General features: G+C 39.2%; 2 protein-coding genes across 8 annotated transcripts in view; one reads left to right on the top strand and one right to left on the bottom strand.

Annotated features, from left to right (window-relative positions):
- Nucleotides 1-144: 144 nt before the first annotated feature.
- On the bottom strand, nucleotides 145-16,328 carry LOC144035820 (flotillin-2a). Of its 3 annotated transcripts, none has more exons than XM_077545816.1 (11): nucleotides 16,060-16,328; nucleotides 11,367-11,448; nucleotides 8,733-8,823; nucleotides 5,302-5,425; nucleotides 4,813-4,931; nucleotides 4,593-4,706; nucleotides 4,395-4,514; nucleotides 3,588-3,802; nucleotides 3,276-3,459; nucleotides 2,885-3,034; nucleotides 145-2,492 (listed from the first exon to the last, which is right to left on the bottom strand). In XM_077545816.1, the coding sequence occupies exons 1-11, from the start codon at nucleotides 16,106-16,108 to the stop codon at nucleotides 2,451-2,453; spliced, it is 1,290 nt and encodes a 429-aa protein (XP_077401942.1). In that variant the 5' UTR covers nucleotides 16,109-16,328; the 3' UTR covers nucleotides 145-2,450. The 3 variants fall into 3 exon arrangements, with proteins under 3 accessions (XP_077401942.1, XP_077401941.1, XP_077401944.1); XM_077545815.1 differs by lacking the exon at nucleotides 8,733-8,823 and adding an exon at nucleotides 8,120-8,210 and having other exon boundaries at nucleotides 16,060-16,321; XM_077545818.1 differs by lacking the exon at nucleotides 8,733-8,823 and having other exon boundaries at nucleotides 16,060-16,319.
- Nucleotides 12,993-19,370, top strand: part of LOC144035819 (sodium- and chloride-dependent GABA transporter ine) — a 13,072-nt gene continuing 6,694 nt past the window's right edge. For 2 of the 5 annotated variants that reach the window (XM_077545814.1, XM_077545810.1), the window contains exon 1: nucleotides 18,231-18,421. In XM_077545814.1, coding sequence (XP_077401940.1) covers nucleotides 18,247-18,421 — 175 coding nt within the window. In that variant the 5' untranslated portion in view covers nucleotides 18,231-18,246. Of the gene's footprint in view, nucleotides 13,050-15,823; nucleotides 15,932-18,230; nucleotides 18,422-19,370 lie in introns of those variants that run through there. The other 3 variants (XM_077545811.1, XM_077545813.1, XM_077545812.1) reach the window with 3 other exon arrangements.

The raw sequence follows: 19,370 nt of genomic DNA, 5'->3' as shown, positions 1-19,370 counted from the left end.
CTATATAATGTAATTATTTGTGTTTAGTTTTACCATAAATTCCAAGTGGTGTATCGTTTGCAACATAATACCAAATACTCATTCTGTTGAGACTTTTTGTCTTTTAAAAGATTTCCTCACACGCACACAAGGAAGGATTCAATGTTGTGGTATGTATATATTTTAATAGAGGATGGCGCACAACACAGAGTAACATGAACACGTGCTTCAAATGCCATGCTGCATCATTTTGTCAAAAGTTTAGCGTTAGAAGCTTAACTAGAAATCTTAGTAATAATAGAGACTCTTTTTCTTCTATGACAAACAAATGAAATATGTTTTTAAGGCATAGGTCTAAGATTTGGTCTTCATCCGCATGGTCTCCAAAATTCTACTTAGAGTAACAGCTGCAATATTTTTTTTATGCACCGAATAAAAATAATGTAATACAAACAAGTGCTGATATGAATAAAATAAAAAAGAAGCAACAATTAAGTCTAAATCCTGCAGCTACATATTCTTCTGTGTTCCCATGTATGTTGTTACCACCGAATGTTATGAAACATGAAGCTGAAGAAGTACAAAAGTAAATCAGACAGTTATGCATGTACAAGTTTCACATCGACAGGTTACAATGAGTAATGTATAGCGTAGAATACGGAAATGAACAGCGGCTCATCACGAGCTCTACACGTGTGTATGATTGAAATCGTCACAGCACAGTCATGACCTCTTTTTTGACAAAGGCACTGTATACAAAACATGTTTACAAACAATATACTCCACTTCTAAGCTAGCAGCCGGCTCGATAAATGATCTGCGCTTAAGGTCGGTTACGATGATGTCACCTCGTCCTGAAAATGGAGAACAACAGGGGTGGCAAATCCAGAAAGTAAAAACCCTGCCACAGTTTGGCTTTAGCCCCAGGTGCTAGCTAGCTAGCTCCCTAGCAGGTAACCGAACATCCGGGGAGCTAGCGAGGGAGCTCGCTAGCTAGAATCAGGGGGTTAAGCCAAACTGTGGCAGGGTTTTTACTTTCTGGACCTGGATTTGCCACCTCTGGGGAACAAAAGGACCACTCATTTCCAGCACCTCTTTTGTCACATACAGTGAAACTTCGCATAGTTGAAGTTCGCTGTATATTTAGATCTAAACACATAACATCAGGGAGTTTGTCACCATTTCAGTGGCATGCACAAAAAGTAAATTCCATTTCATTTTCATTGAAAATGAAACTACCAACAAAAATGAAGCCTTTCTGACTTAAGATAACAGTTGAAACAAGCAAAGATGACAAATCCAGGTCCAGAAAGTAAAAACCCTGCCACAGTTCGGCTTTAGCCCCCCCCGTGCTACATAGCTAGCTCCCTAGCAGGTAAACAAGCACCCTGGCAAGGGAGCTAGCTAGCTAGCACCTGAGGCTAAAGCCAACCTGTTGCAGGGTTTTTACTTTGTGGACCTGGATTTGCCACCTCTGGCTACAAGAGAATGAATTAGTGAGTCAGAGATTACACATGCAGCACTTCTTAATTAGTTACTGTTAGTAAAAGGTTTGTTGAGCACTATTTTTTTATTAGTTACAAAACACAGCAGTACTGTATAAACATTCCTGTGGTAGTTTAAAAAATGTATTTTCTAACATTGATTTTTACACAAAATAATACTAAAATTTTTTGGGGGGGTGGGGGGTAAAATTTTGAGTAGCAAGAATGGCCCTGAGCGTCCACCACATGCTTATGCGACGTACGACACGAGTGATGAGTGAGCCTGGCGTGCGTCCAGGGCTCATTTAAGGCTACCCTTCCCTCAACATGGCTTGGTGATTGATAAAGAACATTTTTGTGTTAGTAAAAAGGCAGACGTGACAGAGGTGGGGGATGTGGATGACACCGTCCGAAAAGGTTTTGGGCACTTGAGTGATGATTGGACAGTCACAAACACATCAGGACCACAAGAGGACAGGCAAGGTGATGGCGAGCTAATAGTGGTTCTACTTTTACAATAATATTCTGCAAATGCCAGCCAAATTTCTGTCACAGCGGGTGAAGGGTGAGCGTAACAGCGGGTGATCAAGTTCTCTCAGAGGTAGAGGAATGGAGGGGGGGGGGGGGGGGGGGGGTGTGTGAATAAAAGGCTGCCAATTGTAATCAGCTCAGATTCGCTATTAGATGAATTTTGGGCTCTTTCCAGCGCAATTTGACATTTCTACCCTTTGCGCATCTCCGCTTTTGTTTGGCTTGCAGAATCAAACCGAACTGCAGCATAAAATCCTGGCTGACCAGTAAGGAAACAAAACAAAGAAATGTTACACCATTCTTTTTTTTTTGGTGGAAAGTAAAACCATCATCAAAAAATCTCAAACCTGGTTTGGTGTTTCTGGCAGTTTTGCATAAGTGGGTCAAGAGGCTAGAGAAAGTGTTGTCATGCTTGAGGCAGATACTGTTTATATCCGAGGGGGGGGTTGCGATTCATCAGATGGCTGTCTGGCCGCTCATCTTCTGCAGCAGCGGGATCTGGGGACACACCACATCTGCACTTAGCCCACAGACAACATGTGAGCATGTGACCTTCGCTCACTGAGATACAATATGGCAAAGAATGGTACAGTATATAAGGGACCACAGTGCCCCCTGTTGGACAACGCAATTTTCATGTACCGGTGAGTGGATTTGTAAATGGGAACAAAGGTTAACATCTGGTCAGGAAGTGTTTAATAAACCCACTGGCTAGATATTTTGCCAGATTTCAAATGTAGGGAATAAAAGCATGAAGTCATAAGAAAAGCAACTAACTGTTTTTTTTTAGGGAGCTCGCCCCACTTTCCAGTCAAACATGCGCGCGACCACAGAGATATTAATACGAAAAATAAAGCTGACGAGTGAGTGAAAAGAGCGGCCAAACTTACCTTGGTCACGTCCACCCCAGTGAGGGCGTTGATAGAAACTGGGAGTTCAGCTAGCAGACGGTTGACCTCTCCTGTCACGCGGTTGCCATCGCCCGTCAGGATGACAATCTCATTGGTCCTGGACAAGGGCGCCGCCACCTTGCTGGCAATCTAATACAACACAAGAAACACCTCTTAGCATTTCATATTATCGCCCATTTAATTTCTTCGGAAATAATGTGAGAATTAGACAGTTGTTTAAAATTAATGGCTGCCAACCACTGGATAAGAAAATATAAACTGTACCCTCAGATTTAGTTGTTAAGATTTCAACTATGCCAAATCAAAATGTCTGACTAATGAGAATGACGTGACGATGTTGAGGAATGATGTGAAGTCTAATCCAACTGACTTTGGGCAGGGCTTCCAGGACCAAAGCTGTCTTCGCGGCCTCGCCGTACTGCATGTAGGCGTCAGCCTTCAGCCTCATTTTCTCAGCCTCCGCTTTGCCCACAGCTTCGATGGAGCTGGCCTCCGCTTCACCGATGAAGCGAATCTTGTCGGCCTGGGCCTGGGCTATCAGCACCGTCTTCATCCTGGTGGAGGGCAATGACAGCTTTCAAGCCTGCCGCTTTTTGGGTCAGCCGAGGTCTGACAGTGTTTACGTGAACTTTCCATTAAATCAACAAAAGGTTCAGTAAACATGATCGACACTGCCACTCACTTCTGGCCCTCAGCCAGCTGCTGCATCTTGTAAGCTTCGGCCTCAGCGGGTCGCTTCACAGTGGCGATGAGCTCCTTGTCAGTGCGAACGATCTCCTTCTCCTCAATGGTGATCTGCTTCTTCCTCTGGACAACTTCCACCTCGATCTCCTCCAGGCGGATCTTCTGCTGCTCTTTGGCTGCTTGCAGCTCATAAGCCAGCTGAGCTTCAGCTTTCTGGTCAGACATGATGGATTTAAAAGTAACTCACCCTTTAAATTGGCCAATCAAGAAAATATACGGTGTTCCTCGCACTTTATCGTTTATCTACCACAAACAAACAATTTTAATAGATTTTTTTTTTGTGGTAATACAAATATTGTAGTGTACAGTATTGAAAATATAAAAATATTAATCAAAATGCAGGAAAAGGTTAATATTAGGAGTGTCAGGCGATTATTTTTTTTAAATCATAGCTAATTGCATGACTTCAATAATTAACTCACGATTAATCAAAAATGTTATGTCTGTTCTAAACGTACAATAAAATGTAGAATGAGTTTTCATACTCTTGTTAACATAAAAGTGAAAAAAAATGTTAAATAGAAATATGGCTGCATCTTTTTGTCAGTCATTTCAAAATAAATCATAAAATTGAGTTAAAATTAAAAAGCTGCACTGTACTGCAGAAAACGAGTGTGATATTGATTTGTGTTGAGGTCAATTTTCCGCCATGGCATAATGGGGTATATGCCATGGAGCTTGCGCTTTCGCCCAGGTGCCCATTGGCTGCGAGGGGGGGGAGCCAACCCCGTTTTTTTTTTTTTACCTTGGTGTTGACTTCCTGATTAAAGGCCGCTCTCTGCATTTCCAGCTCTCGTTTAGAATCTGCCATTTTCGTGTCTGCCAGGAACTTAACATCCATCATTTCTTTCTTACATTCAGCTTCCTGTTTAAACAAGATAGAGATGCGAGTTGAAATTAGCTCTTGGATGATGGTACATTTGTAACTGGAAGTTCCTCTTACCCTGATGCCAGCGTCTCTCTCTGCCTCTGCCACGCCAATGTCAGCATCCCTCTGCACTGCGGCTGTCTGGGTTTTGCCCAGTGAGCTTAGGTACTCCACTTTGTCATAAACATCCTGAGCAAAAATAAATAAGAGCAGTTTGGTCATACATGCGTTGATATTTATTTACACATTTATCAGCCATTAGAAATATCATTTAGAAATCTTTCCGGTCTCACACCTTGATGGTGAAACTGAGGATCTCAATTCCCATGCGGCCGACGTCAGGTGCTGCCACCTCTCGGACCAGAGAGGCAAACTTGTCTCGGTCTTGGTAAATCTGCTCCACAGTTAAGGTGCCTGTTGACATGAATGCAGGTTTCCTGTTCAAAGTCTTGCTTTAACTGTCATTAACACAATGTACTAATGACACAAAAATGCTGTGCTCAAAGAGCTTTGGCAAGAGAAACATGCGGTTCTGCACTGTTCATTTAACTGTCATGAACACACCGATTAAATTATTATTTTTTTTTTTTAGGCCGACAACTAACCGGTTTTACACTTCTTGTTACAGAATCTACTATTGACAGTGTTATTATCAAGCACAGCAGGTTCCACATTGCATTCGGGTAAAACTGCTTAACGCAACGACTAAGCCCAGCAACCCCCCCCAAAAAAACATTTTTAGATGGTTAAAAAGTAAGGATTTCCCCTTTGAGCAGATACGCACCGAGGATGGCACGCAGGTGACCTTCAAGGGTCTGTAGGATGACACTCTTGATCTCAATGACCGACTTCCCGAGGAACTGCTCGCAGGCGTAACCCAGCAGTTCATTTTCTGTCATCACCTTGACCTGACGTCAGTGTGGACAAACATTGTCAGCTGAGCATACACAGACCAACTAATGAACATGCAAATTTGTTAACAATGTGATAACTTCTTAAAAAAAACACATTTTTATCCTAAATCATCAAAACTGGTATCAAGAAACATGTTACAAGAACAGCAGCTGCTGGCTTTAACAATTCCATACAAGACTAATTCATTGATGATTTAGGTCATGTCCACGCGTACATAGAAATTTGCAAAAACACATTAAAAAATGTATCACCCTACAAACGTAGTTTTTGCCCACTTACCAAATAGCCACATACACGTGGACATGCCTTTAGTCACCCTGGCTCAATAGAAACATTACATGAGTTGAATCATATTTGTTACATGTGGAAGATTATTACTGTATGGTTTCTTGTACATATTTTTTTTGTCATGCTCATTACCCATGCACACAAAATAAAGGAAGGGAATAGGGACATCATTGACAGTAGCTCATTTATATGGTGAAGAAATGAAAGGGAAAAAAAAGTTAGGGACGATGCTGTACTCCACTGGGGCTGTCAAAAAAGAGAGAAGTGAGCTGGGTCCTTAGGCAAGTGGTCACACACCATTTGGTTCGGGCAACATGCACTCATACCAGGATTGAAGGACACACAATGTAAAAAGGGGTGGTAATTGTCATTCCACATAACAACTGAAAATGGGTGCAAGATAGACAACCACACGGCAGGCCAGATCAAAAGAGTCAGCAGGGGGTGCTGTGCTGAGGCTCAGCCTAAAATAAACTAGTATGGAAAAAGTGAGTGTGGTTTACCAACTGCAGACTTTTGACCTCCCCCAACCCCCTAGTGCCCTTCCTTTTAAACAGAACAGCAACACGAGAAAGGGAAATGGCATACAAAAGTTCTCTTGGAATCTAAAAATCTCATTTACTTTTCAATTTACCGATGTCAGACAAAATATAAGTTTCAGTAAGCAGGCAAATTGTCCAGCTATGAAGAGGAAGCCCGACGCAATAACCTGTATCAATAACAGTCATTCTGTGGTTGTCTTAAGCATTAAGTGGATGGGTAATTCCCTCAAGGCAAGTTCATAATTCAAGGTCGTGTCACTCCCGTTGCCATGAGCCCCGACTTCGGCTTTGTATCCACTTGGAGCAACAGTGCAGGGGCAGAGTGAAATTGTGTTGCTAAACGAAGTGTGAGAGAGTGAGGGGTCGTTCCAGACAGTGGGCTCATTGTCAGCAAGCATGCAGGAAAATAGACAGCGAGAAACATTCGGTGGTTCAAACTATGGGACTGATAATGAGGCATCTCCCTTCAAACACACAGAAGGCATGCACACAAAATTTGAGAAGTGAGGAATAGGCCCAGCCAAATCAAGAACTGAAATACAGAAGCAGTGGTAAGTCAACCCAAAAATGCTCTTTACAATATGGTCTGCGTATCTCCACTAGTCTAAACATGGTATTCGGATTAATATCGTGTTTGTAGGAAATTAATTTAGCAGCAAAATCAACCTGCTTTTATCCATCTCAGGGAGCGGCCATTTTACCAACTTGCTGCCGACTGAAAATGACATCACAGTTGCTCAGGTAATGACCAATCACGGCTCAGGTTGCAAAAGTCACATGACCAAACTCAGAAAGCAGGTGAGCAGTGATTGGTCATTACCTGAGCCCTGAACAACTGTGATGTCATTTTCAGTCGACAGCAAGTGGCAAAATGGCTGCCTCCTGAGATGGATTAAAAAAAAAAAGGTAGATTTTGCTAATTAATTCATATTCCACAGAGATAATATCAATCAGAATGCCATGTTAAGACTAGTGGTAGCCCATACAACATATTGTAAAGAGGGTTATTACATTTTGGGTCCAGGATGGATTTATTTTGCTGCTTTTAGGAGTGTAGAGAAAATTCTTAGCAACAAGTCTGATTAAAATAACCAACTAATGTAAGTTTCTTTTTACACTGTAAAATTTCGAAATTATTTTCTGCAACACATTAGGTCCCCAAATGTTATATGGTCCAAGTAGGTATATTGATAAAATACTCTCTTTCAGATATCCTTGAAAGTTATAAAAATATGAAGAGGATATATAACCAAAAAGAATCAAAGACCAATGAACATGGAGTGAGATGAACATGCAAGTAAGGCGCTAACAGCTTTTTGCTCACATTAGGACTCATTCAGACAATAATGCCGCATCCGTTGAAACAAGGGACTCACAGTTATTATGTTTTAATTTTCATTTTAATACTATTATGGGTGCCAATGCATTGCACAGCAGCATATTAGGTTAAAATTAAAAACATACTTTATATAAAAGGGAGTAATCACGGCTGGTCTGTTGTCACTAATCTAAAGAATTGGCACATTGGTGAGCGTCTTTTACTTAATAACCTCGGACACAGTGCTACTGTCAGTCTGAGTTTAAGCTTGCCCACATCCATGTCATTCAATGTCTTGACTTGTTTCTGTACATTAAGGACAAAACATGCAGACCCAACAACTTGGGAGGCCAGCCCCAAAAAAAAAAAAAAAAAAAGTATTGTATTGTAACCTGAGCCCTCTGTATGAAACCACCTCTGACGTGATTATGGGGTGATGCCAGACCAAAGGAAGTTGCTGGGATGCGGGGGAGGACAAGGTGAGGGTGTGGGTTAAGTCTGAACTGGCATTCCCAAAAAGAAACAGTGTGGTGATTTACCTGAGCCACCCCTGTGACAGTAATAGCTACACCCTCCGCTGTCTCTACATCCTCACACTTGGGCTGCAGGGTCATAATCTCAAGCGTTATCCTGTGAAGAATGTGGAAAAAATATATATATATATAAAATAAAAACAGGCATGTTCGGAGGGGAAGCAAATGAAGGGAGGGGCCAGAACACAAGGAAAAAAAATCAGGACAAAGTGAAACCATTCACCCAAGGACTCCAGAGCACTAACAATGGAGTATGCGATGCTCCCTGAAACCAACTTTTACATTGGGGTGTTTATTGAAATTGTTTAGAAATGCAGCTCTACTCAAATAACTCGGATTATGTCCCTCAGTTTCCAAAGCATTCCTATAGTGCCATATCTGTCTCAAAATGCAGCTTCACGGCAAAGTTAGTGACTTCTGATTGTCCCCGTTTGACGACAGAAGAGAGACGCCACGTGGAGGAAAACGTACACACTTGCTCACACACGCAAACAGTTTTTTTTTTTAGCTAATTAGCTGAGCCAGTTTTGCAGCATCTTCTTTTGGTCTTGAGCACCAGCCACTGCTGTTGTTTTTTGTTTTGTTTTTTTGTCGGGGTGGTCTCTTGAAAATACATTACCTGGGCCACCCCAGTCACATCCAGGGGAACACCCTCCGAGGTTTCGATATTCTCACAGCGACAGAGGATGGTCATAACCTCCAGAGACATTCTACGCAGGCAGGAAGGCAGGCCGCAGTAGCAGAGGCAAAACAGTAAGTTGGACAACAGCTGTTAGGAAGGTCAGTCACCAAGGTTAAGAGAAAGAGGTCAAAAGTCAGAACCTGAAGCCCCGCTGCTCCTGCTTCAGCCACAGATTACGGTTAATTTGGTCAGTGCTGTTGTGATTAGTAAAACAAGATGCCATGCAGCTCAAATAAACATTTAATTGTCTGTGAGTAAATAATTAAATTAGGAGTGTCAGCGATTATTTTATTTTTTTTAATCGTAATTAATCGCATGTTTTCAATAGTTAACTCATGATTAAGTTCAAATTTAATGTTCTAAATGTACAATAAAATATTTTTTTCCTAAGTCCTCATACTCTTGTTAACATAAAAGTGGAAAAAAATGTTAAACTAATAGAAATATGGCTGCATATTTTAGTCATTGATACAGTAATTTCATAATAATTCATAAAATTGAGTTAAAATTACTGTACTGTAAAAAAACTAGTGTGATATTGATTTGCGTTGGTCATTTTTCTGCCACTAGAAGGCATAATTGCATTTGTAAGACATTGGTGACAGCACAGTGTATTTTTCTTTTCATATTAAATTACATCTAAACTTTAACATCAAGTAACTTGTGAAATTCTGCACATTTTTAAATTAATAAAATACAACTTGACCCCATTCTCCACAAATATATGCATTATTATTACATTTATTACTGCAAAATTTCGACGTGGCTGTGTCTGCTGCGTTGCGACTGGAATTCCCCCACTAGAGGCTTTCCAAGTAAGGGGCGGTCATTAATCGCATGTTTTAAAAAATTTCTAGCGTTAAAGGAACTTTAAATTAACTCAATATAAACACACCAATTTTGACACCCCTAGTTTAAATAAAGAAGGACAAATATAAAGATCCCTTAGATGAAAGCGTATACATTGAGTTCCAAATTGTTAATCATAGTGGGCTGTTTTTGTTCATAGTACAGGGTTTCCTCTTGTGTTTTATAAACCTGGCGGCTACCCAGGCTTTTTTTTGCAATTGAATACCAACTCAGTTAGAAATGGAGATTTGACGTCAATGGCAGTTAATGAGTTGCTACGGTTATACACTGGATGTTGTGCCTTCTTGTATGAAAAAATTTTTACTTCAGAAAAACAAAATGTATCTGTAAATATTTAACATAAATCCTGTATTTTAATCATTTGGAACAGTGTAGTGTTTACATTATGACTAATTAGTTTAAATAAAAATTGCTGTGTAAAAAAAATAAATAAAACAAATCATGTTTGTCTGTATTGACCAAAATTGTCCTTTTTAAAATGAAGAGGGACTTCAGCATCCGTGTTTGTACTCAAAAGCACACCGCAGAAAGATTTGACTCGCTAATAAATAGCACCATCACCCCCTCCCCCTCCTCCAGGAGGAGCTGGATCAATGAGTCATGGGCCCAGACATTAACATGATTGCTGCATCAGAAGCGGGAAGAGAGTGTGCCCTCCCTTGCCAAGCACCGGGCTTTTAGTTCAAGTGCTCGTGACTCTGAGAGATGAGCGAGAGATTTCCTTCTGCTGTCATCCTCCAAGAAAAAAAACAAAAACACAACATGACCATATTGCTTGGTTCATCCATGGTTTGACTTCACTTTTCTGTTGCGGTTTAGCCATTATGTTTCCAAGCAACACTGATGCGCGGCTCTTAATTGGAAATGGGTAACCCGAAGCCGAGCTGAGGCGCGCACAGGCAAGCGGCTTCTCAGAGACAAGCAAACATTAGATCATCAATACATTCAAACCAGGTGCTCCGCATCACAAGCAAATGCATGTGAGCACAAGTTAGTGCAAGTAAGTTAACATAACACACAAAATATTATGAAGCAAGTCATTCACTCAATGCAGTTCAATAGAAACTTTAAGAGGACAAAGAGGGATTTTTAAAATACTAAGCTCAGCTGCAAGGTCTGTAAAAGGTTAACTTAATGGCTAAACTAGGAGTCACTGATGTTATTTTTTTTTTTACACGTTACACTGCTTCACCTGGTCCATAACATAAAGTTATTATTAGAATATTCCAGAGTAATCACTGAAGCTGTTTTCTGGAGCTTAAATCCACCTGACTGTGGACTGAGCAGCCGGCAATGTTTAAACATTTAAATAAACACGCTGTGTATGATTATAAAAGACCACAATAGAATATGAATGTCAGCTGGGAATACACAAGCAAATAATGAGCAGATGGAGGAGTAACGTATTACGTGCACAAAAGGCCATCCCGGTTGATTTCAGATGCTAATCAATCAGAAAGTAATGCAACACAAGAGCCATGGGCCATTGCCAAGAAGGCAATAAGACAGGTGGCAACACATTTGAAAGAAATGCCTGCACCGTCCATTTGATTTTGCTGTCCTTGCTTTCGGCTTTTTGCCCAAAACCTGGCAAATGATCAGTTCTCCACCAAAACTAATTATCAATATAAATGGGCTAGCACTGGTTTTTAGTAAGTGTTTCAACTGGTACTGTTGGGATAATGTGCAAATCGCTCTTACCTCTGGATGTCCGAGATGAGCCACCAAGCCCAAGCCCAGCCTCCCACAACATACGTTTTCTGATCTGAGCCACAGCAGCCACCTTGGGAACAACACAAATGACATGAATGTCACATCACCATCATCAGACAGGAAAATAGTAAATGTGGTGTGAGCACAGGTAGGCGTAATAGCAGGTTTTTGTAGGTTTGTGTAAATACTAATGACTCACTTAACTCATTCACTCCCAGCCATTTTCACAGAAGCAACCCCCTTCGCTCCCAGCTATTTTACTGGTTATTGACTGATTTTGCAAGGCCCACAGAATATTGTGTTCTATTGCTATAAAAACATGGAACCTACCAAAAGAAAGATTAGAGTCTCTTCTTTTATCAGGAAAAAAAGTATATTTCTGTTTAGCAGCAATTCACATTAGAATATAGATATGTTTCATCATTATTCACAAATCTATTTAGAAATGTGAGTAAATTAGCTTTTTTTTCCCAACATGGCCCTGGTTGATCTCTTTTGCTCTGCTGCCACCTGCTGGCTGTTTGTGTAATAACTACCACTTCTTTAACCGTTCTTTGCAGTTGAGAGGCTGCATCAAAGCCTTCTGTATGCTCTAGCATGAAAAAAAAAAAAACATTAAAAAGAAACATAAATACGTCTTTGGGACATTTAAAATAGATCGTATTTATTATTAAGTTTTTGGGAGCAAATGAGTTAACCACACTCAATACTGCAGCCAGTTTCATTTAAACTTTGTAGCATATATAAAATAAATATTTGTTGTTGTGTATAGTATTCTGTTTTACATTGTAAAAAAAAACCACACACACAATCCGTCTAATTCCTGAAAGAATGGCAGCTCAGGAAAAGGACATTAAGTCAGAAACATTACACGTGACAGACGACATGTCCTACTTCGAGGAACACTGTCGTGTAAAAACCAAAATAACAGACCGCAGTTTGCTATAGCAACACATCACACAGGCCTGAGTCTGGTTCATCTCCAGTGTGAGTGTTTAGGGCAGCATTCCCAGCTGTCATATAACTGACAAAAAGAAATGGGGGAGGAGCTGGACTATATTTACTGATACATACACACGTGCATGCCTATATTTATTTACACTAGGGGTGCACCCATCAGAATTTTCTGGCCAAATAAAATTATTGCTATGTTAGTGTCTAAGACATACAGTGGATCCTACAAAGTTGAATAACATAAGGCTCATTAAATTTGGATGAAGTTAAACTAAATCATTTGTGGGAAATATGCCTTCAAGGTTATATTCATTTCTAAAAACTTTACAAGGCCTTTTGAGCCAATATCACAAGATTAACAATGCAAGCATTTTACTTTTTTTTGTTTTTTTAGAAGGTTGATGATCATAAGAAAAAGAATGTCACGAGAGAAACAAAATGAGTCACAGTGACCCATATTTCATAAATGACATGTTGGCACAATCGAAGAGAATGAACTCAGCTTTCCAATTATATAGCAAAAATTGTGCTCTGTAACTCCAAACAATATCATTATCACAGAAGATACAAATAGGTAGATACGACACGCCCCCTTTGAGCTGCATGCCAACGGCAACGCTATGCTAGGAGGGTCAAAGTCATCAGTGAATTCCATGTGTGTGGACGGCAAGAAAACCACCAGAGGCTAACTACGTTCGGGAAATTCTTCTCCTTCAGGTATTCAGAGCAGAAAGATGGTAGCAAAACATGTGAGCCTCTTGTAAGGCGCGGCACGTTCTATGTAGTACAATTAGCAATTACGCGACAAAATGTACATTGATGCGATTTTACATTATTATTATTATTCAAATTAACAGTTGAGTTTTTAAAAATGATAGATGGCACCAAATACTACACAGTCGCTTTAAAATAGTATATATAATAGCAATATAAAAAATTCCTGTTAAAACACCTAAAGAAATTACAACACTGTACCTTTAAAACTTTTTTTTTTTTTTAAATATTCCTCGACTGGACATTTTTTAACCAATGTAACCTGTGTCATGTATCATTACAATTAAGACATCTATCCAATGTGGCGTCATGGGAAAATGGCCGTGTATAAGCTGGACCGTAAACAACGCAGGACTTCGAATTAAATACTGTAGTTAGACCACTGCTTCGGTCATTCGTTGATTATTCGATTTTAATTACAGCACAAGCTTAAATAGGCTCTTTCTATTTGGTTCAGTAAGTTATTAAAATGGCTAAATGACACTGGCTGATGTTTACGACACCTCACGAACCACCTGTCTCTAGAGTTTGTAGCAATTAGGCTACTATTTTCTCAAATGCAACTGGCCAAATGAAGAAAAAAAAAATGCGATCCCTTTGGGGTTGTAGCACTCTCATTTCATCTCACTTTTGGATTGGAGTCAAACTGTTTGTGGTATTTGATAAGAAGGAACACTGAGTGACGAGGTGGAAGTCCACGTCAACCTTACGCGCAAGCTAGCTGCCGAGCTTGTTACAAAAGGTAGACTGTTATGTGTTTACATCACATTAGAAGTTGATCTGATTTACAATTGTGGCTGTTAAAGAATGAGATGAGTGATTGGCGTCAAGTTGAGACTGCTTAAAGCGTGTTTTGTTAATTTAATGTATTACTTTTAGATTGGTTACTAACTGCTTACATTTGTACGATAATAATGCTATAATGTCACTTCATATATATATATATATATATATATATATATATATATATATATATATATATATATATATATATATATATATATATATATATATATATATATATATATGGTGTTATGATGGGAGACAGTTTGGACTTTGGAACCATCCATCCATCCATTATCTGAACCGCTTAGCCTCACGAGGGTCGCGGGCGTGCTGGAGCCAATCCCAGCTGTCTTCGGCAACTATTTAAAATGAAATTTGTTATGGAACAGAATGTTTTAACACCGACTTCTTTAAACTTACTAGTTGTTCACTACCTCCTACAGAAAACACGAAGCAGTTGTTTTTGAGCGGCTGGAACCAGTAGAGAAGTATCTCTTGCACAAATAGCACCATGAAAGTTTTCGGGCATATGATGTTTATTCCTGTGGTATTTGTATAAACGGATGTGGGTGGCACATGCTTTGCGGTTAAAATAAGCTGCCTCTCTGAATGGCAATTAGACTGAGAATCTTTAGAGATAAACTGAGCTGCACACACTACTGATGTCTCACTAGCAATGGCATAACTGACATTCCTGACTGCATTCTATAAAAGTGGGGGCGGGGAGGTTTGAGTCAATCCCAAAGTTTCTTTCTGTGCCCTATTAAATGCGGTCGTGAAAGGAGACTGGTTGTGCTCGGTCACTTGCAGAAGTGTACAGAGACATACAGCTAAATCCCGAGTTAAATCATGTCAATTGGGCACAGACAATTTAGAACAAGGAATGCTCAGTTGTGATTTACCAAAGCGTTTCCATACTGATTTACAGGGGAGTTTTCCATTTTTCCCGCCCATTGTTTTTTAATCATTTGGTCTTTTGGGTGAAATAAAAGTTCTCTATAAAAAAAACAAAAAAACAAATTCATTTTTTTCCAGAAGATATTCCACATTATGTAATTTACCTTCATGGGCGCCAATAATAGTGAGAATGACTGTGCATGTTTTTATTTGTAGGAGGACCTGGTGAAACCCCACACAGACACAAACAGCCTTCGCATTCTTTCTTTTGGGCGGCAGTACTAACAACTCCTCCACCATAAGCATCATTTTGGTACCAGCAAGTTATCTTGCACACACTTTAGGATTGAGGAATCCAGGTCCAGAAAGTAAAAAAATATGCCACAGATTGGCTTTAGCCACAAGTGCTTCTACTCAACTGGCAGGTAAATGAGTCGTCTCTACCTGTGGCTAAAGCCAAATTGTTTCAGGACATTCTGGACCTGGATTTCATAACCCTGCACACACAATAGCCAAATGATGTGTAATATTTTAAGACATGACAGAAATGAGGCTGTTGGTCCGTTGTTGGCCTACTTAATGAAACGTATTTACTTTTGCCCCAGCGTGATTTTAAAGACATTTTCTTGTTTAAAGGAGATGCATGTTTTGGCGTCTTTGGTGTTTATTCTGCTCAACTGCATAAACCTCAGTTGGTCCGCCTGCCGTTTTGTGTCGTGCACAGCTAACTGCAGATACCAGGATGACTTTATGGGCCTCTCCCCTGTAATTTAATTTATTCATCTGTGTTCCCTCTGCAGGGAGCAACCGCCATGTCCTGCTAGGAGCGTACGAGGGACAGGAAATTGTCCAATTTCGGCTATGAATAATGTCGTTCAAACGCCAGTAGCATAAAACACATGCGCCATTTTATATTTGATAATAACATTTAAAGAAGAAAATGTTTGCGTGAAATGAAAGCTCAAACACTGTGAAAGTGACAAACGATTGAAAATGTTACGTAACTGGTAGTAGCGGGAATGGCGATTTTTTTTTTTTTACGTCAGCTAGTCAAACGCGGCTACATAAATCTTACGCACGTGCGTTGCGTGTATTCGTAACATGTATTTTGACCGATGTAAAGAAGTATTCATCGAGTGAAGGTATGAAAAACGCCCCCCGTGGCCCGCCTCTTAAATCCCTTCATCGAGCTCAAACTAGGTAAAGGCCGCGGAGCTTTAAAAAAAAAAAAAAAAAACAGCCAAGCCAAACGCGAGTTTTTTGTCGTTACCTGAAACCACAAGAGCCTCGTTCGGTCCAACGGTGTGACAGTTTCCCATTTTATGACGAATTAAAAAAAACACACTCGACAAAGAAGATGTTAAAACGTATGTTTTACCCTGTTCCCCCACTAACCCTCGCAATTATTTCATCACAACATCAATGCCACAGCTCCCAGTCACACCCTCACCCGTATCGATTTTCCTTTACACTCAGGAAAGTCAGTCAGCGCTTCCGCTTAGGACTTTCAAAATATAACGTCACCTAACGTCAGTACATGTGGCATGCTTTGGTGTCCATTCTAAGCTTCTATTTTATTCTAGACACCGCCCCTTGTTTGACGGTAACTTGATAACTGTTGTTATTTACCGGATATCTCTCCCAAAGATCACAGGATATGACGTAAAATTAATAAATGCACAGTGTCCTGAGAGAAACAAATTAGTTAATTTGTATGTTTTATTAGGAACATTTTATATCCAACCCCTAAACTTGAAACCTTTATCAAAATTATTTTTGATTTAAATGACAATTATTTTAACGACTTTGTAACGACCAAGAAATGTCATTTGATAATATCCATGCATAATTATTTTAAAGCGCCCTAAATGTTTGTTTTTTCCCCCTGTTTATAATTTATATATTTTATATACGTATTTTATTTTATTATGTGATTTATGTAAATTGGATTGACTGGTATTTGTATTATTATTCTATGTTCAATAAACGTTAAAGCATTAGCACAAAACCTTCAGATCATGCCAGGAAAAGCTTTCTAGAACATCTAAAAATTATTATTAGTAAAATAATAACATTATTTGGTGTTATTCAAAGGCACTTGTGGGCTGACTCCCATTTTGCATGTGTTTAACTGTGGTTAGTCAGTTCTGAACACAGCCACATCCCAGTTATGAGGGTGTGCTTACTTTTGCAACCAATTTTTTCAGTTGTTTATTTTATGAAAAGATTTCCAGGTTATAGGTCACATTAATAGTAATAAAAAAAAGTTTTAAACGTTCTTTTCTTGGTTTTGTTTGTTTTGTATAATAATAATAAAACCAGTCATCTATAGTGGGGTGTGTAGACTTTTATGTACACAGTGCGCACCATATTCAGACACGATAAGATAAGCATCACCCATGGAACATGACCCATATTGCCCCACTACGACCAGCATGTTTATATCACAGCATTGCAAAGTTGCATGATGTCAACACCTGCTTGCATGTCTGCGCTGTTTTGAGTAGCTGATCTTTCATATTTACTGGATTTTTTTCCACAGTCAATCGCCATATCCCTCAGAATTTAGCTTCTTCCTTCTGGTATATATGCATAGATTAATGAAATAGATAATTCATGTACACATGTGTGGTGCACAAACTGGAATACCCCTCCAAGCAGTATTTTTCTGTGCCGAGCAGATGGCTCACAAATTGTAACTCTAGTACAAAAAGGGCCTTGGTTTAGCATGAGCTCACGTTTGTTACTTTGCAGCAAAATTCCTTATTATTGTTATTATTACTCCCCCAATTTCGCTGTTGTACAACTTCCCCTATTCTCCACTGATTCAAATTGTTCCAACTTTAAAATCGACTCAGGACATATAGAGAAGCATTTTAACATTTTCCAAGAAAATAATTAATGGTAGTAGTTTTATCAAAAAGAATCAAGTATCAAATCTTGTTTGCTATAAATTATTGTGATTGTTGTGGGTTAGATAATTGCCGGAGAAATGATAATGCTTATCAAGGTTGTGGGGCTCACGTGTCAAAAATGCACTTTGTATCATACTGGAAATGTGAGCTGACAAGTACAATACTTGGCATATCAGCAAGTGCACGGGACAATTTAAAACAAAATATTATTCCTGAAAAAGACGGGCTGCGATTTCAACATTAGTATATGATATATTTATTAGTCCTGAAATGGGGAAATTCTGGAAAAAGTGAATCCACAAATTCAGTTTGGAAACATGTTTTTCATGGCGAAATAGAAACAAAAATATATGGAAAAGACAGAAGAGAAAAAAAAAAATATATATTTGGATTAGCAACATAGAAAATGGATGAATGATGGATGGATGATTGAAAGCTTGTGATGGCAAACGTTAAACTTTTCCCGAGCCTGAGATTTACACCCTAGGCTTTCTGCTAATCATTAAGGATAATAAAAAGTTGACACTACCGGCCCCTTTTCCATGGAGTTAGGGTCCAGAAGAGCGACCGCTGGGACAGCGGCTGCAGACATGGACAAGCAAGAGAGCAGACCGACATGGAGCAGGCAAATCGAGTTCACCCTGGCGGGCATCGGCTCCGCTGTGGGGCTGGGCAACATTTGGAGGTTCCCTTACCTCTGCTTCAGGAGTGGAGGAGGTGAGTAATGTAGTCGAACCCAAGGGGGGACTGGAGCAAACGTTTTTGGTTGTGTATTTTTCCCATGTTTTTCATATTATTTTCTTTAATGGGATAAATGATTTTTGGAATGGGTGGGAAATGGCTTAATAATGGAACAAATATTACAGAATTCTTGATTATGCAAATGCTTAGTAGGCCAGTTAAATGAATGGAGCGGGCCATATGAGGCCCTCGTGCCATTATTTGCACACCTTTGCTAATGTATTTTTTTTATTTTTTAAAGATCAAATCATTGTATTATAGTTTGAAATCTCTGGCTGGACAAGCATGCGCAGTTAAGGACATTGGTTTTACATTGACAAAGAAAAGATAAGAAACTATCCCAGACTGTTAAAATGACATTTTTAAAAAATATTTTTTTTAAATGCATGATTTAAGAAAATAAATGTTTTTATGGAACATATACTAAACAAATCAAGACAGAACAGAATATTTTATTCTTCTACTCTGCTTAAAAAAATTGGCTTAAAAATACTGATTGGTTGAAATTTATTCTTGTACACTTTTCTATCATAGTAGAATTGATCATGCGTTTTGCTTGTTTTTCTGTCAAGTGCCCAAAAAAAAAAAAAAAAGTTAATTAGTGCAATGTTGAACCAGTTTTTCAATGTTTTTAAATCATTTTCTTATCAGAAGCTGTTTTGTTTTTTTCCCCACTGAGCTGTCATCAGCAAATAAGACAAACTGTAGTTGAAGACTTTGGGAACATTGCAGATATTATCGTATAAATAAATGGGATCCAGCACAGATCCTTGGGGCACCCCAAAGGGATCTTTAATTGATTTGAGTTGTCATTATTAAATTGTAAATAGTGATGTTGTCATCCAAGTAACTTTTCGTCCACTTGTATGACATATCTCTTTAATTTATTATTTTAAAATGATCAATAGAGTGAAATGTTTTTTTT

Source organism: Vanacampus margaritifer, chromosome 16 (assembly GCF_051991255.1).
Source record: "Vanacampus margaritifer isolate UIUO_Vmar chromosome 16, RoL_Vmar_1.0, whole genome shotgun sequence".
Lineage (NCBI taxonomy): Eukaryota > Metazoa > Chordata > Actinopteri > Syngnathiformes > Syngnathidae > Vanacampus > Vanacampus margaritifer.
The sequence above is the reverse complement of the archived record's forward strand: the minus strand, read 5'-3'. Positions and strand labels throughout refer to the sequence as shown.

Coding starts and splice junctions, on each gene's coding strand:
- LOC144035820 (XM_077545816.1), bottom strand. CDS start 16,108: ATGGGAAACTGTCACACCGTTGGACCGAACGAGGCTCTTGTGGTTTCA. Junction 4,932..5,301: donor TCACCTGCGTGCCATCCTCG/GTGCGTATCTGC, acceptor TCATGTCAACAG/GCACCTTAACTGTGGAGCAG. Junction 4,707..4,812: donor TCCTCAGTTTCACCATCAAG/GTGTGAGACCGG, acceptor ATTTTTGCTCAG/GATGTTTATGACAAAGTGGA.